At 41.2% G+C, this 26,288-nt stretch overlaps 1 protein-coding gene across 2 annotated transcripts in view; it reads left to right on the forward strand.

The window, feature by feature from the left end:
- arhgap21b (Rho GTPase activating protein 21b) overlaps positions 1-26,288 on the forward strand; it is a 44,478-nt gene that overhangs the window by 13,041 nt on the left and 5,149 nt on the right. The window contains exons 3-23 of one of the 2 annotated variants that reach the window (XM_077557269.1): positions 4,188-4,349; positions 4,714-4,735; positions 8,672-8,764; positions 9,794-9,872; positions 9,965-10,019; positions 13,993-15,544; positions 18,485-18,631; positions 18,767-18,869; positions 18,948-18,993; positions 19,150-19,275; positions 19,350-19,649; positions 19,756-19,817; positions 20,456-20,598; positions 20,688-20,830; positions 20,962-21,120; positions 21,197-21,275; positions 21,385-21,458; positions 21,545-21,634; positions 21,717-21,884; positions 21,962-22,067; positions 26,176-26,207. In XM_077557269.1, the coding sequence (XP_077413395.1) occupies positions 4,188-4,349; positions 4,714-4,735; positions 8,672-8,764; positions 9,794-9,872; positions 9,965-10,019; positions 13,993-15,544; positions 18,485-18,631; positions 18,767-18,869; positions 18,948-18,993; positions 19,150-19,275; positions 19,350-19,649; positions 19,756-19,817; positions 20,456-20,598; positions 20,688-20,830; positions 20,962-21,120; positions 21,197-21,275; positions 21,385-21,458; positions 21,545-21,634; positions 21,717-21,884; positions 21,962-22,067; positions 26,176-26,207 (3,741 nt within the window). Of the gene's footprint in view, positions 1-4,187; positions 4,350-4,713; positions 4,736-8,671; positions 8,765-9,793; positions 9,873-9,964; positions 10,020-11,834; positions 12,061-12,262; positions 12,290-13,992; positions 15,545-18,484; positions 18,632-18,766; positions 18,870-18,947; positions 18,994-19,149; positions 19,276-19,349; positions 19,650-19,755; positions 19,818-20,455; positions 20,599-20,687; positions 20,831-20,961; positions 21,121-21,196; positions 21,276-21,384; positions 21,459-21,544; positions 21,635-21,716; positions 21,885-21,961; positions 22,068-26,175; positions 26,208-26,288 lie in introns of those variants that run through there. The other variant, XM_077557270.1, reaches the window with a different exon arrangement.

The raw sequence follows: 26,288 nt of genomic DNA on the forward strand, positions 1-26,288 counted from the left end.
TGTCAGCTGCACCTGTAGTATGTTTCCCAGACAGCCTCAGAAGTGTAGTAAAGCCAAGCACTGTTTTTCAACAGCTTATGCACTCATAAAAGCTACCCTGGGCACTTTCGTTTACAATACAATACCTACATTGTGCCAACATTGTGTGTGTGATATGTAGGGACGGGCATTTGACTACATCAGATTATAAGGTTCCAAAACAGTACTAGAAAGTGCTATATGTTTGTTTTTTTTAGGGTCGATTCCAATTATTAATAGTAGAGATGCAACGGTAATGCTATTTTTAACCGATACCAATAAACCAATAATTTAGAAAGTGCAGATGTCGATAAGCCGATAATTGTTTGCAAAATTAACTTGAATACAAATATACTTTCGACTACTACTATAAGGCTAACATGTACAAATACATTGAAACATTGTGCAAAGCACCATAAAGCTGAATTTTATTGATATCACTGCTTTAAAGACAACTAGTAACTTATTTTAAGTTTGCTAAAACAAAACAGTCATGTTTGTTTTAAAAATGCAACCAAAAAATTGCGAGGGTAACATTTTGGGGAGACACAGTAAAGAAAGTCCACACTGGCGACTGCCATGTTGCCATGATGCATCTTCTGTCAACACAAGGTTCGTTGTGCGCATTATGACATCACAAATAGGCGACGCTCACACTGCCATAGGAGAGGGGAGGGGTTGAGGAGTTGGGCACAACTTGAGCCACAAACACAACAGATGGACCAACGCGGAAAGTCTATTATTGTCGGCGGACTTCTATATTATCAGGTCTATCTGTGTGATGTCAAATTGGTTAATAGTTGCCAATAATTATCGGCAGATTTCTGTATTATCTGTTTGTAGTCAAATTGGTCGATAATTGCCAATATTTATCGGCCACTGATTTTATCGCGCATCCCTAATTAATAGTCAAGGAGACCGATAACCGATATTTGGAGCAAACATTCATTCTCACGAAAAGGGAAAATATTGGCATAAAAAAAAAGATTAAAATGCAAATTCCAACTCTGGTTGAAATATCTATAAGCATAATGCTTATTGAACAACTTTTCAGAATTGCAAAATGTTGAAGCCTTTTTTGTTTGTTCATTTTTATCTTAGACAATGGACATCTTTATTTGAAAATTCTAACACTGCCAGGGTCATCATCATGTCTTAAAAATTTAAATGAAAACAACAAGTAAATAGCTCCTGATTGTTTTTTTTTTTACCACAAATAAAGTTTTCAAAAATGTCAAAATATCTGAAATGTTTTATTTTCACTTATCTTAGTTTTCACCGCAAGCACAAACAGATGGTGCAGAGAGTTCCCACGGTCGGCAGCATCTCATAAAGTTTACTGAAATTTTAAATAAATTGTTTCCTAAAGTTAACACAGTTTTAAATCTGTCTATTATCGGCCATCAGATTTATAAAAAAAATAAAATAAAAAAAAGGCTGATGTCGACATTCGGCCTATCCCTTGTAAGAGCAGAAGTAGAATCAAGTACCTGCAGAATCTATGGGTACTTGATTACAAGCATTCTTTAACAACCTACGGCGTAGATTATTAAAGAATGCTTGTCTCTGTGCATGCCACTTCTAACGAGCCATTTAGTGTGCGGCTCAGTTGTCATCTGGTGACACTCACAGCCGTTGCTCGCCTTTTTTTCAAGGCGCCGTGAGTAAACATTTTCTCATGTTTGTTTTCTGAAACGCCGCTGCACACATTCACTTCTCCGCTGCAACAGCTGTGTCAATGAGAGTGGGCGGCTCCAAACATTCAGTCCTGTTCACAGACTTGAGTGCGTTTGCGTGATCAATCAATAACACAATCAATTCCGTCATCACCCGGCATATCTGCACAGGCAGAGGGGCATCAACGCAAGATCAGATTCTTTTACACAGCAGGGAACGTCTGCATTTCAAGAGGGAGTGTAACTGGGATGGGATACAATGGATGAGGTTTTTTTTTTCTTCATTTTTTTTCTGTGGACTGGAAATACTGGGCAGAACAGAGGCGTTTCCTGAAGCTTGTATCAGGAAATATGAAATGGAGCCGGAGTGCGTAGAGGCAGTGTTACTGCACACTTGACACCACACCAAGGTGCGAGGTTATAAATAGTTAGTAAACACAGGTGTCCAAAGCCCTTAAAAGTTGACATTCTTCACTCTCCTGCTGTAAAAACGACGCCACTTAACCTTGAGTGTAAACACTAAAGGAGAAGGTGGCTGACACGCGTTTAGCGAGCAGTTCTTCCTATCCTTCTTAGGATATACTGTAGTAAAGTATTTTATTCACACGTGTTAATGGGAGCAAAGTAGCCTATATTCACAGCCTTCAAGAGACAGATGCAAGATAACGATGTCAAGTCGTTAAAATATATGACATGAAAAAATTCTCTATTCCTTTTTTTTTTCCTGGAGAGCTCAGTATTGTTCATTCGGTAATTTTACCGATTTGACATGTCATCATCATTGCTCTCTCTTTTTTTAAATTATTATTATTATTTTTTATTTTATTTTTTTATTATTTTGTATGTGTATGTGCGTGCGTGTGAGTGTGTGTGTATTCATTAGTTCATCTAAAACCTATTAAAAAATCCCATACCGTTCACCTAAACCGAACACTTCCAGCCAGAGTCGTGAGGCCGTCAGGAGACCCGAGGAAGGACCAAAGAAAAGAAAGAAAGGAAAGTGAAATCCAGCACTGACCAGACACCACCCACCAATTCTCTATTCCTGATGCAAAAACTTGAAGAGTTACAACTGTTTGATGACCTCTAATGTATATATTGTGCGTGTGTGTATGCGTGTATATGAGAAGTGGTGATGATTGTGTTACTGTTTGGTGCCTTGTAAACCGCACTTTGACATTTCTTTTTGATTTGTGTTTAATGCCAAAATGTTTGCTGAGTTTTGTAATTTCATTAAAAAAAATAAAAAAAAAACCTTCTTAGGATATAGGCAGTCCTCGGTTGATGACGGTCCTGACATGGAAGGCACTGAATGGCGCGCAATTAACCGTTTGAGAATGCAGCACAGTAACGCACTTTCATCTCTGTACTTGCTGTTTATTATTTGATTCTTTAAAAGTTATATTTATTCAAATGTGTAATTATGACTATACAGACGCTCCCCTACTTACGAACATTCGAGTTACGAACAACGGTACATACGAACATGTCTGCGCGTGTGTCGGAAAATGTCCGGAAAGAGATGCTGTAAGTTAGATTTTGTATTGCGCGCCTTTTTCCGAGTGTTTTCGCTCATAGATAAAGCCATCGCACTCTTCGAGCAGCAAGACCCAAATATTGAACGTTGCACAAAAGTTGCAAATCAATTGAATGATGCCATACAGTGCTACCGCATCATTTATGATGAAAAAAAAGAAGGAAACTGTGCAATCGTAGTTAGATCGCTTCTTTCGGCCAGTTTCTAGTAAATCCTCCAAGGAAGATACTCATCAACCCTCATCTTCTTCTCCTCGACCCTCAACTTCTTCCTAAGTGTTCTTCCATTAAGTGTCTCTCGCTCTCTCTCTAACATACAGTACTGTACGTATTCTCTCCATTTTATTAAAAGTTTTTTTCAGTACAAACCAATGCAGGTTACTTGTACAAGCCTTAAACATACTTATATAAACCTTCAATATACTTATATAGGCTTTAAACATAAATTATAATACAAAATATAGCACTGAAGCAACTTACGAACGAATTCACCTTACGAACGATCGCTTGGAACGTAACTCGTTCGTAAGAGCGTCTGTACCACTAATACTACTACTACTACTGGAGTATTTGGACCTAGGTAAAAAGTCAGCTATATGCAAACTAAACTTAAAGATAAATGTAGATTGGGTCACCGACCAATTGAGAATGTTGTCATATAATACAGTGATAGTGAAAATGTATCTGTAAAAACACTTTTAGACCATATCTATAAAAACAAATGTAAGTATGGCAATAAAAAATGATGCCTTCTTGTGATTGGTTCTAACCTCCGTATGTCGCTGTTGTGCACTGAGCTCGCCCCACAGGAAGAAATTCAGGATTTTGCAAATATCTTTGAATCCTCTCTGAGAAATGTTGGTCTCAATTTTCAAAGTGTCTTACTCAAACCACTAAAATGGTTACCAGAGAAAATCTGACTTAAAATATTTCTCTCTTTCCCCCCCTTCTCTAAAGAATGACTCTGCCGAGTGGAGAGGCTTGGACCCGAGAGAAGAGGAGTCGTTTTCATGGCCGCGACCCAAAACAGTGCTTTTACGTCGCACTGCTCATGGATTTGGCTTTACCCTGCGGCACTTCATCGTGTACCCGCCGGAGTCATCCATGCACTACTTCCTGGTAAATGTCAGCCTATCATTTTCATTAGATGACAGTGAAACCCAGCATGCATACACAGAGATTTGCATATTCATTTTTTTTTTGTGTGCAAAAAATATTAATTATTAATATTTTTTTAATTAGTTTTTTTGCAAAAAATATTAATTATTAATTATAAATTTTTCATATTTATTGTTTATCAGGATTCTGGGGAGATTCCCCCCCCCCCCAATGCATTTCAATGGGCATCAATTATACGTATATTTTTGCTATACATTGGTCATCCAGGTCACTATGCCCCACTGTGTCCACTGTGCATTAATTCATATTTACAAAGCAATCTATGATTCCTGATTTACTAATGTGTTCTCTGTTTTCTTTACAGGGGGAAGATGTCGGGCGCAGAGGTAAGCAAAATAAATAAATACATTAATTACAGGTGTTCCCTACCCGACTCGAGTCAGAGCAGTGCCTCTGATGTTCAATGACTCCTAATCCAGTCACTCACTGGCTCTTTCAAAGCTTCCTTGTGTGCATGGAACAATGTGGCTCCCCGTGTCATTGACCTTTGTGGTGGTATGAACAGTTTGCTCAGCACCATCTGCTACTGTCCTGCGGTGTCCCACCTCTTCATATTGTTCCACTTTGTTGTACTTGCCGCTTTTCTCCCTCGCCATAGAAATCCCGTCAGAAAAGGGCTGGCCTCACTTTTTACCGGAGCGTTTGTGTTTGAACCTTGCTGTCCCTTGAATAGATACCGCTCTGTTTTGAAGCACCAAAGCCTCACATCAAAGTCTATGCCGTTATTGTTGAACTAAAACGCTCTCATTTGAATTTTTAAATCAGCTTTCATGAAGTTGCAGAAGGACTAGATTATTGCTTTCCCCACAAAAATCCAATTTCCGATTTATTTATTTTTTCTTTCTTTTACCCCTGTCAATAAAAAGAAAAAACGTTGTAGAATGTGAACAGCCAGATAGGTTGCCTAGTTATAATAAGCATTTTTTTGGAAAAGAAAAAAAGCAAGCCTTTAGTCATGCCCTTTTACATGTTACAATGTCACACCACGGAGAACCTTCTCTAATGGGGCGAAGGGATAGAGATGTATTTCTAGCCTATATTATTCCAATCCAATCCACTTTGTTACTATAGCACATTTCATAAACAAGCGTTTACAAAATGCTCCACCTTGAGATCCGCACACTATCATACTCATAAAATCTAGTAAAACAACTATAAAAAATAAAAAAGTAAATAAAATACTAAAATGCAAATAAAAAAAAACAACACACACACAAAATAAATAAATAAATAACGTTAAAAAACACGAAAAGACCCCGAGGACCACACAATTCACGCTGAACTAAAAGCCAAGGAATAAAAGTGGGGCTTAAGATGAGATTTGAAACACTCCACCGTGGGAGCCGTTTGAGTGTGGAAAGTTTATTATATGTTTGGTGAACTTCCTGATGCTCTTATTGTGAGTCACAACACAGGAAGTAGACTGACTTGACGGGAATAAACTTCAGTGTGTGTAACCCCGGGATCACACCGATTCGTTTCCATTCAATCAGCTTGTTCAAATTACACCGGCTGCGTATGCACTGCGAACCAGCTCCGTCGTGCCGGAGGCCGCCCCACGGATAGACCCATTTTCTATTTTTGCCGGACGACGCATAAACAGTACTAATGTCTGTCTGGACAGATGATCGGAAAGATGACTTCATCTCTTTGATTCAAGAGAGACCGGCATTGTATGGTATTGGTATGCCGACAAATTATATGAAAGCCAAACTATGGCATGAGATGGGGACGCGACTGGATATCGCAGGTAGAATTTACTTTTATATACGATATTGTGCAAAAAGCCGGAGGGTTTCATTCACGTGGGAGGACATGCTCTTTTTAATGGTTAATGGTGAAACAAACATGTTGTTTTTGGGGTCTCCCGAAAAGTGACAATTTCGGCGATGCAAGGTTTGGCCCAACGACAGTCATATTTTATCCTTTATCTTGCCAGGTTTTGCATGGTAGTGAGAGACAAACTTGCACTTGCTTGCATTGTCTCAAAGATCATAAAAGTATGTTGTCCCTGGAATTTGCCCAGGTAGGTGTCTGTGATTCCAGTAATGTTTATACCATGATACGTGGAAAGGAATGCAAGCCCTACGGGAATTCATCATGCACATGTTGAGGAAGTCAAATCAGATCCGAAGTCCTCTTTGTTGGCCTGTTGCACAACGTAACGTTATTAACCTGCTAACGCCACTTCCCTTTAGTGTTGTCGTGAGGGAGAATAACAGTGAGAGAAGAGACGCATGTACAGTGACGTATCAGTTTGATGGCATTCATATTTCAGTCTGTCAGCTAAGAATTTGACCTTAAAATCGCCTCCAATTCACAGAATGACAGCAATGACGGTTCCTATAATGACTTGTGAACAACTGAACTAGTAAAGATTTATGGTCGCACAAATTCACAATTATCATGCTGCAGTTTTTGTCCACAAACATTGCATATGATCGTGAATGAGAATGCTCCACTTGCGTGAACCCTGCACAGTTGAACGCCGCCATCAATTATCTTATTGTATTAGAGTCTGCAGCTTCTCAAGACAAAGCTCCTCTGTTACAGCGCCGGGTTCAAGTTTGGGTGCATTTACAATCTAATGTTCCCTGGTCTTGTCTCACGTACACAACCAGTGAGATTGCAGTGAACTCCAATCAACTGTCATTAAATCGTGTCGTATACATTGATGCTGTTTATTTTGACACACTAAAGGTTCTATAATGTTTAATTACCAGATTGAACCAACATAGTTCTGTAGAGTGCTACTCAAACTATTTGCGTGCAGTTTTGTCTTTGTGTTTCACATGAGGGGATCGGCTCAATGAGGTGTGAATAATTTTCATTGACTAAAGTTACCTTCACCAACGATATCATTTGCTACACGACAACATACATTTACAGTGAGACTTTGACAATTTGATTATATTCTTTATTGTGTCCCACTCTTTGAGACAAAATGTTAATTTAGACTAAGTTTGCCGTCTGTGAATTCAGTGTTTTTATTGGCCAGTGGTCCCAAGCAGAATGAAATTAAATGTAGTACACAGCTTACAGAAGCCCTCATTAACCTACTGTCCTCGTTCTGGCTGAATGATGAATGTTAATGTAGAAATACGGACAGTGCCTTTTAAATGACAAGGCTCTATCTTCAATAGTTCTGAAGTACACTAGTGTTCCACTAGAGGGCGCTTGCCTGATACAGTGCTTTACATAACGTGGGTCCCCTCGATGAGCTAGTGCATGAGTAAGATTCTATGGGAGAGAAGACAGGACAAATGTAGGTACACACTGCTGTCACCAATTCCAGAAATAAAAAATGGCGGCTTTAATATTTATTTTCTACATAAACAGCACTTTGTGTTCTTAAAGGAAACGAGCATTCCTCTTCTCATTCTGGCTCCCACTCCACTCTAGTTAGTGTTCCATGGTGTGCTGACTCACTACCAGAATGTTAAATACGGACAACTCTTTGACTGTGGACACCGGAGAGTGAAAAGAAAGAGTGGGAGTAGTGCAGCTGAGCCCACTGTCACTCCACCTACTCCAATTCCCTTTCTCTCACACTCATCCTTCTTCTCCCCCTCCTGCCTCTTCTATGCAGCTGCTAGGAAACAGCGACTGGTCGAGAAAACTGGTTTTCCTCACGTTAGCAGCTTTTATCCACCTTGCTAAACCCCACACAATTTCCCTCTAATGAGATGGCCCCGCCCTCCCCAACAACCTATGATTTGTGTTCAAACCTGCCATATATGCAATTTGGGTCTGAGTACTTCATTGCTCTCCTAGTACTGATTTAGTTGAGTTACCCACTTTTCTCTTGTTCTAACATGCAACCAGTCTCTCTTCTCACTTCCTGTAAATGTCTGCTCAGGGCTCCAGACTAGGTTTGTTTTTACTTGGAGCACAATGGCCACCTAATTCGAAATTTAGGGATGCAGTTGAAGATTTAGGGGCATGCACTGTAAACTGACTTGTAAAGTCAATATTCATCGCACTCACAATCGGCCGAAGTGTGCAGCACCAGTTTGTCAGCAACAAAAAAATATTGTAAATATTTTTAAAAATTGAATCTGCAAATTTGCTGCTTGCGCTGATGCAAGTAGATGAAAATTGTATTTGCACTGTCTCATATTGTAAAGGCAAAATGCCACCATTTATGGGAAGTCTGGAGCCCTGCTGCTGCTCACTGGCAAATGTTCTAGTTCCTCTTTCTGTTAAAGCCACTAGATGAATGTAACATGTCAACTTTTACTTTTCATTTACACGTTTGGTAGGGAGACAGCGAAACAGGCTCGAGCCCATGGACACTATTTTCGTGAAGCAAGTCAAGGAGGGCGGTCCTGCACATGGAGCTGGTCTCTGTACAGGTAGGACTTTAATTCTCATTAATTATTCAGAAGAATCAATACAATAAAAAAACATGGACAAACATGGCTTGTGCGCAGCCCTTCCAGCAAGATCCCACCAGGGAGGGGAGGGGGGAGGCAGGGGGGTGAATACCTGATGCACATATTGATTGAAAGAAAGTATAACTGGTATAGTGTGTGAAACAGTGATGTTTGTCCTTCAAACTCTTTTCAAAAACAATTTGTTCATGAGCAAGAGCATTAGTAAAGTCACAGTGAGCTTCCTATATATGTGGTGGTATTGTAAAATATGAACGTAAAAACATAAAAGAGAATAAAAAGACAAGCTGTTTTTTTAAAGTGTAATTAGGCCACACACGCAGGCACAAAATGGAGTATAATAAAAATATAAATATAGATAGTAGGGATGTGAATTGCCTAGTACCTGGTGAGTCAATCTGTGTCACGATTCATAGGCCACGATTCAATTTGATACCAATTAATCCCGATGCAAATCTATAAATCGATTATTGCGATTTATTTTATTTTTTACTTAAATTTTGAAAATACTAATCAGTAAACTTTTACATTGTACGATTTGCATGAAAATGTATTTATTTATCTGAAACTTCAGGCAACTGTGAGCCACTGTTTCATGTTTGAACAGCATTGAAATAAAATGTTAATGCTTAATGTTCCATTAATATAACATTCTTCCATGCCTAACATGTGAACCCTAACCCTAAGTAAAACGTTTTGTTGAATATTTCCATCAAATATTGATGTTTAAACATTGATTCGGCAGCATATTGAATCCATACGAGAATTGGGCGCTGTAATATCGCGATATATCGCCAAATAAATTTTTTAGCACCCCTAATAGACACTGTAGTAGTGTTGTTCTGAGTCTTTCTGGTGATCTGTTTTTGCAGAGATGCAAATGTTCCTGACAAAATATCCAGTATGTGTGATGTTTTAGTGTGAATTGTACTAATTATAGTAGCCTTCAGCCATTTAAACAACTAATATTTGGTTTTAATGCCCTTTTAGGTGATCGCATTGTGAAGGTGAATGGAGCAAGTATCATTGGGAAAGCATACTGTGAAGTTATATCTTTGATCCAAGATAGGTGAGACATAATAACAATTTAATTATTAATTATGGTTCATTTAGGCTTTGGTCTCTCATATTTGAATTACTTTTGCTTTTCGATCCTTACAGTGGGGACTTTCTGGAACTATGTGTGATGCCAAAAGATGAGGACATACTACAGCTGGTATGCGTCCACTATACCTTTTTGCTTTTCCACAAGTACAATTTGTTCTGTTTTCAGAATAGAAACAGCCCTCTTGCTTACATCTTGTCCCAGAGAGCTGCTCTAGTTTTGGTCTGGGACAGGAATACTAAAATGCAGACTTCCCATCCCATCAGAGCTCTCTATCTAGGCCTCCTAATCAGGACAGAACATCTCTTCTCTCTGTTTTCTCCTCGATGTCATGTTGAAATGTACTAAATCCAGTCTTTCAAATGCACATTATATAAATATTTGTTCAATCCTGAATATCCAAATGAATCAAGCTTAATTGTTTTCCATAAGAGGCATATCTGATTTATTTTTGTTTCCTATATGACAAACTTGAAAAATGGTGCATTTTGCTGTCAGAAGTAATCTTGATAGAATATCACTAAAAATGGCACATGATGGAACCTGGTCTGCGGTCAAGCCAAACAATGATTAGGCGTACCTCCACTATGTAACTCTGCCTGTAGGTCATGTAGTAATATGGGAGCGTTCCAATGTGACATTCCACAATGACTCATGATTGGAGGAGGGAGAGGGCAACATATGCATGTGCGGATTGCTAGGTTCATTCCTGCCAATTCACCTTCATGTTGTTGTTGACACTTTTGCCTTTTCTCATTTCCGTTACTTGCATTTGTTTTTACCCCACATGCCCTTCCTGGTGCGACCTGGCATTTAAAAAAAAAATCTGGACTAGGTTATATGGGCGCTGGCCAGGAATCAAACTTGTGCTGTCTGCATGAAAGGCAGCAAAATCGGTCAAAATCGGCACTGTAAGCTTGTGTTGACAAATCCGTGCATAATGCAGGCCGCTGCCACTGAATGCACTCTGCACATTAAGAGCAAAGTGAAACCGCACTCAGCTCTTGAGTGCTACAGTATGAGCGGATGCTAAGGAATCGCTTCTGATGGTATATTTGACAGCCTGTTTATATAATGAAACCCAATCGCTGTTAACCTGAAATCTCCCCTGTGTGCTCTCTTTGGCCGTGCTGAGTTTTATTGATAATTCAATAAATCATTACAAGTGTTAGTGTTTGAAATGAGGGTTTAAAGACAACAAGGTTATGGTTTTAAGGTAAAGATAGACAGACGTCAACTAATTAACAGACATTATTTTGTGCTATCAAATACTGTACTAGCTTATGTTTACCACTTGATTGGAACAATTGGGATGGTGAGTGACATATTTCCTCTGTACTTACAGAAATGTATTTACATGTGCAGTGTTTTTATGTAGATGTGGAATTAATCATCTGTATAATGTCCCTTAAGCTATGATCTTTCAATGCCATTATATCATTCCTTCAAACGACTCCAGCCCTCCCTATAGCCTACCTCTGTTTCCATAGTCCACTGGATCTCATGCCTCTGTTATCTTGCTGCCGGCCGCACTATTGCACATCAGGTGGCCCCAAGCCACATGAAAAGTAACTCAATGAAGGGAAAAAGACCGGTGCACACATACTAGCGACATGGTAGGAGGCAGCACACACAGACTGCTTGCAGACAGGCAGCAGTTGCTTAGCAAAGATACTGGGAGAGGCTACATTCTGGGAGCAGAAACGCGAGGGAGTTGTAAGCCAGGGAAAAGGAGGAAATGCCAAGAGACGGTGGGAAAGAAAGAATGGATGATAAGCGGAGTCGAGTGGATAAAATCAGCTGACTTCCTTGTGTTTTGAACAGGTTGATGCTTGGAGTGTGTGTGTGTGTGTGTGGTGGTGGTGGTGGGGGGGGGGGGGTTGAGGAGGAAAGATCGGGAGGGGGAGCTCTACCACCAGAGCGGAATGTATAATCAGCAGCTGCTGCTTCTGTCATGTGAGCAGCAGAAGAGGGGAGGGCAAGGGAGACGTAGACTGGAGGCACCTCATTCAGTTAGCGTAATAATGTGGCCGAGTATGGATACAACCGTGGAGGCTTAACAGCAACATGAGAGGCAAGCTTCATGCTTCTGCCGCCTCGCCCAGAACGGACTGTCACAGGCAGGTCGTAACGTGGCAACGCTCCGCTTCGCGTACGCTTCTCCTCCCACCCTCTCTATTGCTGTTGCTTGACAATATTTTTAGCATGACAATTTCAGACGGGTTTTTTTTCAGCTGTTTGATGTTCTTCCTTTTTAATCTGATCCTTTCCTGACTGCATGTTTGTCTCACTCTGATGGTATCCTTCTGTCTTCATTTCTTTAATGCTCTCGTTTTCACACGCTCAAATGGCAGCCTTTTTTTCTGGATCCAACTAATCTGGTAAGCAAACTGCTGACTAGTTAGCTCTTTGACATTAACATGTGGTGCATGCATTTTGCACATCATGCCATGCATGTCAGTGTCATGGTTACAGGCTGGAGTGTGCAGCTTTACGCTACTGCTGTTGGTTGCCCACTGAGCAGTTCCATTCAGATCTACTGTAGAAATGGCCGATTGACTGTTACCTGTTAGATTCTCTTGCTGGCTTCTGAGTGAAACCTCGCCCAGTCTTCATTGTACTTGTCACATATCATTATTGTGATAAAGGCCAGTGACCTGTGAACTCTCTTGCATGCTTATGCTTTCTTGCAAAGGGCGGGGACAGAGCCAAACACATTGATTGTTGCCCACACAGCATTATGTAATTTTTTTTTTTACGTCAGCTGGATCAAAGTCCCCATACGGTACATCCTTTTTTTGCGCAGACTGTTATATTAAGCACAACTAGGTTTGTAATCCACCATTGTTGAAAAAGTGAAAAGATCTCCGCTTGTTGTAATCAATTCCTTCATAAACACCATACAAATTATTGCTGCCCGTGTTCATAAAGGCCTTGGAGCATAATCAGGCTAAATATAGCTCTCACAATGAGGGAGGGAACCTCCTGTCTGTATAAAAGGCATCCGTCAGTCTGACGTGGGTAAATAGGCACACTATTCTATTATCTATCCACATATTTGGATGTCCTGATAAGACATGAACACTTTTAAGTAAAACGTGAGCTGGAAAAATCCTTCAGTTATATATTTTTTTATGAAAAAAATATTAGAATGGGAACTCAAACTAAGGAGCAGATGAAGCCTACTGACGCTCCTGAACTGCCAATGCCTCCTCTCACTCATACTGTAACATGTGCCACCCCCACACACACTTCCAGTAGCTCTTATGTTAAATTTGACTTTTTTTTAAGAATCTACACCACGGGTGCCCAAGTCCGGTCCTCAAGAGCCCCTATTCAGCCTGTTTTCCATGTTTCTCTCAACCAACACACCTGGTTCATGATCAGGATCGTTATCAGTTTTCTGCAAAGCTGGCTGATGAGCTGATCATTTGATTCAGCTGTGTTGAAGGAGGGAGACATGGAGAACAGACTGGATATGGGGCTCTTGAGGACCTGACTTGGTCATCTCTAATCTACACAGTAAATTTTGTCAATTTTACTCTAGAAAGACTATATTCGGTCCCAGTCTCAACTAGAGCAAACGTTAAACTTGGAAGAGAGTAAAATACTCACACACACACACACACACACACACACAAAAATCACTCAAGGGTTGAGGAACAATCGCAGAACCTCCAGGTTGGGAGATGACCAATCTACCCGCTGAGCCATTCCTCTCCTATTGTGTGTCAATATATCGCTGGTGTCAGGTGGCTTCCTCATACCTGCGACCATTTTTGGTCTCCTTTTAGACACACCAGCAATTTTATCCAACAGTAAGTGTGGCATAGCTCAAGTGTGCCCATCTCCAATGCTGAAGGTTTTGGGATTGTTCCTAAACCCTTGAGTGATTTATTATATATATATATATTTTATTATATTTAATATTTTACTCTCTTCCAAGTGTAAAGTTTACTCTGCTTAAACTGGGACCGAATAGAGTAAAATTTAGTCTCTGAAATTTACTGTGTAGTGGCTCACTGTTGATTATTACCCACGCCTTCTTGACTATTTTAACACAAGTTTATTGCTCTGTCTCTAGGCCTACTCCCAGGATGCCTACCTCCGTGGCCACAGCAGCTACAGTGGAAATGCCAGTCACATTCCTGAGCCGCCCCCTGTATGCTACCCCAGAGTAGACTGTAAGCCTACGGGCATGGCCCAGGCGACAGACTCGGTGGGTTCGGGCATCAGGGGCTCAGTGGCCATTTCTGACCATGGCTACCGCAAGGAGATCACTGTACCCCCATCCCTTCCTCCCAAATCATATCCAAAAAGTCAAATGGCGGTGTGCATGCACAACGACAGCGTGAGGACAAAGGTGATTTCACCTGACCAAATAGGGCATATGGGTCCAGCACAAAGAATAGATTACATGGACCCTGCATTTGTGAGGGCGAGGCCTGCGTCATTAGCCCAGTATCCTCACTCTCGAAAGGCTGATGTCTATCCTGGCGGGCCAGGACTAGCTCCATATAGAGGCCCCGCACATCCCTACCCAGCCCCCCTACCAAATATTGATTGGCGAACTTACCAGACATATCGGGAATATATTGACAACAAAGGAATCCATTCTCATGGTAGTCGTACTATCCAGGAGAGGCTTGATAACCTGCGAGCTTCCAATCTAAACAGTTTTGAAACTTCACATCACATTCCCCAGATGGGCTGGGGCCCAAAGGGGGTACGCAGGAGGAGTACTTCCCATGAACGCTCTTACCACGGACCTCCCCCACACTTCCAAATTGCCCCACGCAGTGCCTCCCAAGACCGCGTAATCAGTTCAGAGAGGATGAGCCACGCTAGGAACTGGCCGCCAAGGAGCATGTCTCAAGATGGCCTTATGCATAAAGTGCGGTCACACTCCACAGACTATGTTGAGCCAACAGAGATTGCTCAGCCCAGTGACAGAAGAGGCTATCGAAGGGCAGAACCTGGTACGAGGCCCAGTAGACAGTCTATGCCGAGACAGGCCATGTTGTCCAGGCCTTCCGTTGGATACAACAGTGGCCAGCGGGGGCCACAAAATCCTTCTATGTACAACAGAGGACCAGATTCTCTTCAGACCCATTCCACACCCTTGATTTCAGACAGACAGACACATTTTGGAAAGAGAGCAGTTGGTGACCAAAAAGGTTTAGTCAAAGCTAACCACGCTGGCCACAGTAACCATCAAGGCCACAACAGGGTGAGAGCTGAAAGCGTGAAACCTGTTGAGGCCGAAAGGGACGTCGCCTTGGTTGCGAAAAGGTCCTCTTCATGCTCTGCCCAAAAACAGATGCATCAGCGGTCTGGCATCCTCAAACCGAACCATGAAGAACTTCCAAGCCAGGTGACTGGAGGACGGAGCCTCTCAGAGTCCGGTGTCGTCCTGAGGCCAAAGCCGCCCTCTGGAAAGAACCCCAGCCCTCTGCGCCACCCCTCCTACATTTTGGCTGTGAATGATGATGATGGCGTAGATTCCACAGCAGACGTAGCAGCGTGCTGGCTTCCTAACGATGCGCGTCGAGAGATGCATATACGTCGCCTCGGGGAACGTCACACCTCCTGCTCCAGCAACCTCGATGAGTCGCTGGATTCGATTCCATTCATTGGTAAGAGGAAACTAAATGAATTTCAAGCTGGTTGTTGTCATGGCAATAGCTGTAGTAACATGAGTCAGGCCAACAACGCTTGTCATAGGAAGTGGTTCAAAACAAATGAATGAATGTTTGTTGAGCTTGTGGACTACATAACCGCATAGTGTAATTGCGCCTTTCATTTCAGTGAATTTTGGTTTGTATACATTTCATTTTGCCAAGATGCACATAAATGAAGTTATCATCTTAGAATGATGACATTAATCTGTATTGGTGGCATTTAAAGTGTGTTAGTGGCAGGGCCACACTGGAAAATTCAATATTCATAGAATGGATCTCTATTGCCCAGCTAGCCATCATACTGTACAGTATATGCATTTTTATATCAGTTCCAAATAATGCATGTTTAAAGAGCTTGTAAAGTAAACTAGATAGATTTGTTTCTAAATGCATTATGCATGTTTGAATATAAACATAAATTGAAAACATAGTTATAACGACTGCCATAGTTGGGTCACTGAGATAAGCACCCCACCATTCCCATATAAAAACTTGAGAAAACTAGAAAACTGTCCGACAAAGTAAAAAAATAAATCCCTATTTGTATTTATAGCCCACCTTTAAGTTGCCCACACTGTTAGACTCATACATAAATGATAACATAAATGGATGCAAAAAAAATTGCAATTTGCAGTGGGATGAGGAACGAGGTTGATTCTCAGGTAGGTCAGTGTCTCCTGGCTCACAATTAGATTCTGGCGAAGGTGCAGGCTAAAACGTGTAGGGATGTATAAGCGTAAGAAAGTTGCTAGAAGAAGTAGCATCTATTTTTCAGGTGACAGTTTACTTCATTAAAATTTAGCAGGGTTGTTAATGAAACTCTTATTGGTGGTATGTCAAGTTTACAGTATTGCGTATTTATTTTTGCTTTACAGTTTTTTTTTAAGCTTTAAAACCCAAAAACGTGTAAATACGTTTTTTTTTATACTTTGTCCTTCACTCACCAAAACGTACAGTATTCATACGTATTTTATGTTTTTTTTTATGTAAGCGCATACAGAAGGCTTTGAAGCAGGTTCTGACATGAAAAGGTGGCTTAAAGCAATGGTAGTATTACAAAAACGGCCAGCAGGTGGCAACCGAGTATAAGTAATCAGCCAGGGCCATGTTGCAACGAGCTCTTTTTGACAGTTTTCACCAAGAATGTGAATATTGATGAAACTTAGCTGTATTCTGATGCGAATTGCTGTAAAATTGAAAAATATTTCTTTTTCCTGATGAAAGAAGAGACTCTAATCTTTCTTTTGGTAGGTTGCATGTTTTTATAGCAATAGCACATAGTACTGCATCATGTGGGCCTTGCAAAATCAGTCAAAATCCAGTAAACCAGCTGGGAGCGAAGGGGGTTGCTTCAGTGAAAATGACTGGGAGTGAATGAGTCAAAGACGTACACTCATGAAGATGCATTGCAATATATATAAAGGGAGGTAAAATGGTACCTTACAGAAAATTTAATTTCTGTAGGTTTTTTTGTTCATAAAGTTTTGCACTACGTAGTTTGTATGAGTCAAATCCTTTTGCTGTAGGTTTGTTCTTGAGATTGGCCAGCAATGATTCTGGCTTGCTGTGCTGCATGTATTGTTGATTTGTGGAGTTGGCATGACAGGCCAGGTGCACACAAAGCAAGCTGTGACAGTGCTAATACGCCAGGACTACCATTCTGGGACTGGTGCCATGGCCCAGGAAAACAGTGTCTTGATTGAGCAGACCGAAGGGCCACCATCAATGGTCTGTTTGAATGGCCCACAGTTACATCGATAAGCTTTTGTGCCCATCACCCACACCCTTTTGCATAGTTTAAGTGATACCGTCGTCTCTATGTATTTTTTTAATGGGCGGAATTGGTAAATATTTGCATAATAGTATTTGTGTACTACTAAGGACTTGGATGATGACTCATATTTATTTATTATATATTCACAATCCCTCCACAATAACACAATCTATTTGCATTACTAATTGAAATAGAACAGATTGAGGTTGTGCTGAGTAAAAGGAGATTTATTATCAAGATTTGTATTATGTTAGTGCCTCAGAGTCCTCACATTGGTCAAGATGATGTTCCTTTTAGTCTGCTCTGTTTCAAAGTCCGGACTCAGCGAGATCTGGGACAGCAGCTTCAAATTTAACTCCAATTGCGTCTGCAGGGAGAAGCTTTATAATCTGATCTGTTTCAGACTTCTACAGCAAGAGGAGGTTGGGGGTATACTTCTTCCTCAGGTTGTGTTCATGCATTCTATTCATTGTTGTCACAACAAACTCTAGTCTACATAATTGAGTTTTGATTCGAAGTTGCTGGTGGCATTTGACATAAAAGGACAAAGACTACTCATTTGACATCTGTGGATTGTTTGGCTTTGAAACTACAGGGATTCCGTTATTGCACTTTTAGTATTTGTTTATTGTGTTTCGAGATTTCCAAGGTGTTAAGACTAAGCGCAATTCAACTAAATGCAATGCATTTGAAAGTAACTGCAGACATTTTATTTTGAATAGCTGCCACTATTAGTGCAGTCCCACTTAACTCTTTTATACAAACTGTAAACTTTGACACAAATTGTACAAGTGTTTTTTAATGTGATTTCTTTATTTCATGCTCTCATGCTGATATTAATACCAGCACTTATGAATGAAGCAGTCACAATGTCGTGTCCTGACATCCGTTTAATAGCATCACTTAGTAGTGTTACTGTCATTTTGCAGGCAATTTATTACGTTAAGCTGCAATAATGTCTTGAAGATTGCTCTGGTCTAGGTCTTGTCAGAGAGGGGGAGGGGACTAACTCGACTGCAGTTGTTTCCAGTTAGCAACTTTGTTGCTGAATGCAACTAAATCCAACACTGGCCTTTCAATTGTTTTTTTTATGTTCATTTTTGTTTTTTCTGTTGTAATAGATGAGCCCGTCAGCCCCAGTGTTGACAGGGACGCTGCTCCTATTCCACCCTCCGCTGTCATATCTGTGCCACCATCAGTAGCTACGGGTCCTTCTAGTCCTGACTCACCATGTCATCCCATACGCCGACAGCTGTCACATGACCAAGGTAAAAGGCGTCGTGGTTGGTTTGCTCATACAGTACATTCTTGCCTGTCCGTAATTCTTTTAGGTAAGAACATTGGTTGTAAATTGCTTGTAAGTACATTTTACCAGTCACTGATTTTCATCTGCTCTGCTCCAGAGTCCCTGAGAAGTGCTTTGCTGGAGTCTGAATCTGCTAGCCAGACTGAGCGGTCTAAATCCTACGATGAAGGTCTGGACAATTACCAAGAAGAGGGGAGAGGGTACGTTCAAACTAATATCCACTCCACTTTTATGTATATTATGAATTCATGTGATTGAAAAATCTTTTTTTTTTCTAGACGATCTTCTAGTAAGCATATGCCAAGTCTCAGAGGCCTGAAAAAGGTGAAATTACCTTTGCCAACATGTGTTCCATGAATTTAACGATGTGTAGTAATGGACATAGTCCATGAGGTGTTTTTTTTTCATTGACAAGCAGTGATATCCATTCATCCTTTACAAACTGCATACTTTTGATTGACTTGCGTGTCGTTGTGACAGGCATTGGATGGTCATAAATCTTCTGGGGACTCTGGATCTCGAAGAGATTCTTCTGCAGATATATTTCCTGATTCTTCCAAGGAAGGGTTGCTCAACTTCAGGCAACTATGTACAGATAAAAATAAGGTATATCGCGTTTTGCTGCTTATGCAAGTGTTTGTTTTGATGGTTTTAACATGTGCCGTGTCTCTTCTATGTAGCGTGCAAGTGGAGGGATGAAGTCATGGAAGCAGATGTATGCAGTTCTACAAGGTCACACACTGACACTCTTCAAGGATAGGAAAGATGCGCTCTTGCACGTCACGACGCTGCCCGACGAAGAGCCGCTGCGAATCAGCATTAAGGCCTGCCTGATTGACATCTCCTATAGTGACACGCGACGCAAGAATGTGCTGCGTCTGACCACCTCCGATAGCGGGTACTTGTTTCAGGCTGAAGGGAGGGAAGACATGTTAACCTGGATTAAAGTCATTCAGGAAAACAGTAATCCAGATGAAGAGGTGAGTGTGTTGTCAAGTCCGCTGTGGATGAATCATATTTTAATTACTTGAAATTTTGCTGTTAACGTAATCCCAAAATAAAACGCCAACAATTCTGTCTGTTCAGGATGCTGCTGTAACAAGTCAGGATTTGATCAGTCGAAAGATCAAAGAATACAACATGATGAGGTCTGTGGGCTTCAATTAACCACATTTCTGTTGAGTTAGATTTTTGTGCTGATTGAGACTAAAATTGGCATGCTGATTCCAAAATATCGTAGTAGCAATTAAGAGGATTTGTGCTCACTTTTCTCTTGACCTTAGAACCAATGGGATACCATTGCATGTTCTATTTATTTTTTTGCTTTTTTCCCCAAAGCTTGTAACTATTCCATCTTAGTGTTTTATTTACATACATACACATTTATTATATATATATATTCTAAATGTACCGTACAATAAAATATATTTTTCAAAGTTTTCATACTCTTGTTAACATAAGTGGGAAAAAAATGACATTCAGAAAAATATGGCTGCTTTCTTAATAATTCCTAAAATTGAGTTAGCATTTTAAAAAAAATGTACTGTAAAAAATGAGTGATATTGATTTGTGTTGAGGTCATTTTTTCTGTCACTAGACAGCATAATTGCATTTGTAAGACATTGATGACAGCTCAGTGCATTTTTCTTTTCATATTAAGAGCTATGTAATCTTTAACATGAGGTAACTTGTGAAATTCTGCACATTTTAAAAATAGTTTTTTGTTACTTCACCAAACATTCAAAATGATTAATCTCATTCATCTTTTGCATTCTTTACTTTTCAGTGCACCAAGCAGTAAATCTGAACCTTCACCCAAAACCTCCCGTCAGTCCTTGAGCATCAAACAAGCCTTTTTGGGAGGAAAGATGGACAGTAAGAGCCACAGCCCTCATTCGCCCAAATCAGAGGAACAAAGGACACTGAGAGGTATACAAGTAGTAAAAGCCACCATCACACATGCGGTCACATCACTGGCTGGGTGACATAACATAACATAACAAATTCTCATTATTCAGATGAGGCCAGTCCACCGAGGGACAGAAGTGCATGGAAAATTGGCATCCCGGGCATCATGAGAAAGCCGTTTGAAAAGAAGACACCAGCTGGCGTCACGTTTGGAGTTCGGCTGGATGACTGTCCACCCGCACAGAGCAACAGGGTGAGTCATTGCTTCACACCTACAAGAAAGTCACGATCGATTTTAGCGGTTTCATTGAGTTTTGGGGTCACAATATTTTTTTTCTTAGCTGAATTTATCAAAGTTGATGATGTTGATGTTGTGTTTTCTAGTTTGTTCCTCTGATTGTGGAGGTGTGCTGTAATGTGGTGGAGGAGAGAGGTTTGGAGTACACGGGCATCTACAGAGTTCCGGGAAACAACGCCGCCATCTCCAACATGCAGGAGGAACTCAACACGAAAGGCATTGCCGACATTGACGTCCAGGAAGATGTGAGTGGCGGCACCTTGAATTGCACTTTCTACTTCAAGTCCGACTTTTGCCTAAGGCTCTTTCACTTCTCCACAGAAATGGAGGGATCTCAACGTCATCAGTAGCTTACTCAAATCTTTTTTCCGCAAGCTGCCAGAACCCCTGTTTACAAATGGTGAGACTCATTAAGTGCGCTAACAAAGACATTGCCAAAAAGTTACACTGTGGGAATTTTCTGTTTAAAACTGCATGAGCTGTAAGACTTTTCTGGGTCTACTCAACAGAAGTGTATGCTGACTTTATTGATGCCAACAGAACAGAGGACTCTGTTGAGAGACTTAAGGAGCTAAAGAAGCTGGTAAGGAATCTTGGCAGCAATCTGCACAGCACTTTTGTCAAATGGGATTGTTCTGAGGAACACTGCCACTCTCCTCTCTCCTTTAGATCCACAAACTGCCTGATCACCACTATGAAACCCTCAAATTTCTTTGTGCTCACCTCAAAAAGGTTTCTGACAACTGTGAGAAAAACAAGGTGTGACATATCGAGTGCATATTCTTTACATCCGCTTTCCCCTCTGAAAGGAATCTCATTTGTCTCAATTCTGTCTGTTTAGATGGAACCCCGAAACCTGGCAATCGTGTTTGGCCCAACGCTGGTCCGAACCTCCGAGGACAACATGACAAACATGGTCAATCACATGCCCGACCAGTGCAAGATAGTCGAGAACCTAATCCAGCAATATGACTGGTTCTTCACCGAAGACTGCGATGAAGATCCTGTTGTGTGTAGACTTGCGCGTGTTCGTCACTTCATCAATGTGGTTTTTGGTTTCGGCTCATGTTTATTTCCGTCCTGCAGACCACTGTGGAGCAGGAGAGCACAGTGCACTCTCAACCTGTGCCCAACATCGACCACCTCCTCTCCAACATCGGCCGGACGGCAGCGTCGCCGGGGGAAGTCTCGGGTAAGTCGCCGAGATGTTTCTCTCAGCGTCGTGCTCGCACACATCAACACGGCAAATATTTGTCCATGCCAGCAAAGTTTGGTTGCATTGCTATCCTATTGAAGTGCACATATTTGCAGATTTATTAAATATTAACTTCATGCCTGTTAGTTTTATTACATGCTTTGGGCTGAGACAATTTTATTATTTGTGGTTTGGCCATTTGGGGAAATGTAAGCCTTTTTCTTGAGTTGATTTATTTACAGAATCTGTCTTGGTTTCATTGTTATAGCTCAAATTGTCCAAGTTGTTATTTTTGTTCATTTCTTGGCGTTTACTTTCTTTTCCTCTCACCCGACCAAGCCATTTTTTCCTCTCCCTGTGCTTTAACTGTGTCGAGACGACGACTCCTTTTCTTTCAGTTCTTTTCTTCCCTTCCTCCTCGTCTCACATAGCCGGCATGTTCTCTCCCGGAAAAGAAAATCAAAGTTAACAACAAACGGATGGAAGTTTTTTTAACCCTTCTGTGTGTAGTGTGTTGTTTCTCTCCCTTATCCCTTGTCCAGCACTCACACATGACCCCATCTTGACACAGGCCAAGTGGGCGGCGTCTATCACTCGATGATGTCGCTGATGGACTCTGTTTTGTCAGTGGTGGACAGCTGGGACTGTAGGAAGAAGGACGAGTGTTGTGCCCAGTGTAGCTGCCTAGTCTGCAGAAACCCGCAGCTCTTTTAAATTGGGGGCGAGCGAAAAGGAGGAAAAGAGATAAAAAAAAGAAAGAAAGAGAAGTCGATGTTTGTCATTTTCCTTGTGGTGTGCACGTCTCACATTCAAAGCAATACCCTGCATCCAGGGCATACAGAGCAATGTTGCGCTACCTTCTCTCAAAGCTCTTTTGCTGTCTCTTGTTGTCTCTAAAGCTGATCGCAAGGACAAGTAGAATGGTATGGTCAACCTCAGGTTCTCTCCGGTCATGTGGCATAATCTGTCATGATGTCTGGGGAGGGGCGGGGCCATAGTGGTGGGACTGAGCTGCATCCTTCCAGGCACACATGCAATTCCAAACAAAACACATTCAGTTGATTTGACCGTAGTTGTGGATGGGACTCTAAGCAGGAGGTCGTTTTGATTTCATTTAGTTTACGGCATGATCTGTCATGCTTTTATTTTATCGTCTTTTGTTTTTGTATTTTATCATTAGATCAGCAATAGGCTGACACATGCTCCTCCTTTGATCGCACACACTAATCAAACAGTTTCTCACTCTGAACTGTAAATAGACCATTGATTCCACCCCAAGAATATTTTCAGGGGCGCAAGAGCCATTTGAGGAATTCAGTACAGGAACTTGAATCAAGTTGCAAGCAGAAACTGATGCCTATGCTTGGCGGTGATGGACTTAGTTCCCTTTTTACCTCTTTGATGGTCCTAGAACTGCTGAAGAGATGAAGGTCCCAAGCGAATGCTAAACATAATATAAAATGATGATGCGGGGGGTGGGGGTGGGGGGTATTGGGTCGAGGCACTCGGGCAACTATTAGGAATAATTTGACACTCATTCTAATCCAGTGCTTCACTTTTTTTGTGTGTGATGCAAACTAAGAACCGTGACTATTAATTCTATACAACAACTTACATTGTTGTAAAGTACACCTCTGCAGAGAAACTAATACTCTTTGCAGATTCTAAAACAATGAGAACGTGACTGCCACCTACTGTACACTTTATTCTCTTACGGCCCCCCTATGCCCACTCGCTATTAGAGAAGGACGGCTCTAGTCTAAGCAGATGGGTTACAAACGTTTTTGAAGCTGCAAGCTATTTATTGGCTATATTTATTTTATTTATTTATTTATGGCTTTATTTAACCAACTCAGTGGCCTTGTGGTAGAGTGTCCGCCCTGAGACTGGGAGGTTGTGGGTTCAATCCCCGGCCGGGTCATACCAAAGACTATGACTATAAGATGGGACCCATTGCCTCCCTGCTTGACACTCAGTATAAAGGGTTGGAATTGGGGGGTTAGATCACCATGTGATTCCCGAGCGCAATCATTGCTGCTCACCGCTCCCTCAGGGGATGGTTCAAATGCGGAGAACGAATTTCGCCCCCACTTAGTTGGGTGTGACAATCAGTGGAATTTACCTTTACCTTAATGATTATGGCAAAGGGCGACCAGATCAAACACACTTTTGAAATGAAAAAAAAATGCTCCTTTTACCTTTAATCATTTATTATTATTATTATTATTATTATTTTGTCCCTGCTATGTGAAAAACACGTATGTCCATTATTGTCTTTTTTTTTTTTTTTTTGGGATGAAAGTGATTGCAGATATCCCAAAAATGTAAAAATTTAACAAAAGATGGACGCTAGTGTTTTTCACATAGCAGCAACTATATGCTAGTATTATATGTTATTGTTAGGGAACTAGGAACTAGAAATTACCATTTTTGCCATTAACTTCTTGCAATTTTAAGGAAAAATGTTATATGGAGATATTTATACAAGTATGTCTTAAATCTGTCTTTTTTTGTGGGGGGATTTTCTGTATCAAAAGTACTAACGGTAACTACTCAACAGTTGAGTGCTCGTAATGATATCAGTCTAAAAAAGTGGTAAAAGTGGTATAAGTGGTACCCCTAGCTATTAGGGCTGGGGGTGGGGATTGGCTAAGTCGACCAAAAAAATGGTCGGCACAAAAATATCTGCCTCATAATGTGCTGTTTATTAACAATGTACAAAAACATTCAATATCTATGAAATAATCAACATCAGTGTTTAACATGAATGTAATTTTAACACATACACTTGTTTAGTTTAATTTGTTTAAGAAACAAATCATTTTGTCCCCTTATTTCGTTTTCCACATTCTATGAAAAAAATGTTCCTCGTACTATTTTATTTACCACCACATAATGTTATTAATGTTATTAAATGCCCCAATTCTAGACTAAAAACGTAAGGCATATATATACTAAGTTCTTCAAGCTTTATTTGTGTGATGTTTAAATATCTTATTTTGAAATCTGTGCTTTTAATTTGGAAGGCCGCGCCGTAGTTGTTTCCTGTTTTACGTCTTCGTTCATCATTCAACTCATGCATTTAAATTTAGCTTGTGCAAAACAACGTTAACTTATTGATGTCCGTCCAAAACAATCTATCTGAACATACCGTAAAAGTTATTTTAAACAGTCACTCACGTCTCACGGGGAAACCAACATGACATTGCCAAAAACATGTCATCTTGATTGGACTCTTAGTGAGGTGGATTACAATATTTAGTGGTAAATAGCGCCAGCTACTGTGCAGGAGGGGCATAACAATTAGTAGGCATCTGATTGATAAAAATGCTGGCAGGCGCCGTGATATGTCAATCATTTGGCCCCTGCGAGATCCAATCACATTTGAGCAGGGGCACGTACCACCCCGGCCTCCCCTCTGGCTCCGCCAGTGGCAACAACACAAGTCTGTTTTTTGTTTTGTTTATGTTGTGTTGAAATATGGGTGCGTGTTAAAGAGAGTAGAGGAAGTCGTGGAGTTTGGGCGCAGATGTAACGTGAAGGGTTGCCAGGGTTGACACACACTCACTGATCGGTTCAGCTCAGGCCCGTCTCAAGTTTGTTAAGTCAGTGCGAGCGCATCACGCCCTCCCCTCTGTGACGCCTTTTGAAATGGGGCGGGGGAGAAAGCCTACAGCTGGTTGTTGGCGGGCGACACGTGATGCTCCGCGACTGACGCCGTTTGTGTTCGTGATGTGCCGTCGCTGCCTTCATCGTTACCCGAGCATGAGCCGCTTGTGTCTCCGTCGGCCGGGGGGGGTTCAACCCCACCCCCCCACCCCTCTCCTCTCTCTCTCTCTGCGCTCATCCGTCATTTCAGGCTTGGTTTTCTGCCGCCTCTTCTTCGTGTCCACAAAGCGCTTCCTTAGTGTGGTTACTTGTCCTTGTCAAGCGTGTCATCTTGCTTCCATCCAGCTGTTCTCCTTCGAGCTCGTGTCTGTCAGTGATGATATCAGCAAGCCATCAATCTGCTTCTTTTTTTTCTTTCTTTCTCTTTATCTGATTGACTTGCTTTCGCAAGGCCACTGGTGGCGAGCTACTAATGATTCTCTCCTTGTTGATACAGATTCAACATGTAGTGACTCCTCCAAATCAAAGGTGACGTTCTCTTTTTGTCTTCTTCCTCACAAGTTGTGATTTCACACCCCGGTTCAGTCATGTGACAGTGTGGTTTGCTGT

Source organism: Vanacampus margaritifer, chromosome 2, assembly GCF_051991255.1.
Source record: "Vanacampus margaritifer isolate UIUO_Vmar chromosome 2, RoL_Vmar_1.0, whole genome shotgun sequence".
NCBI lineage: Eukaryota > Metazoa > Chordata > Actinopteri > Syngnathiformes > Syngnathidae > Vanacampus > Vanacampus margaritifer.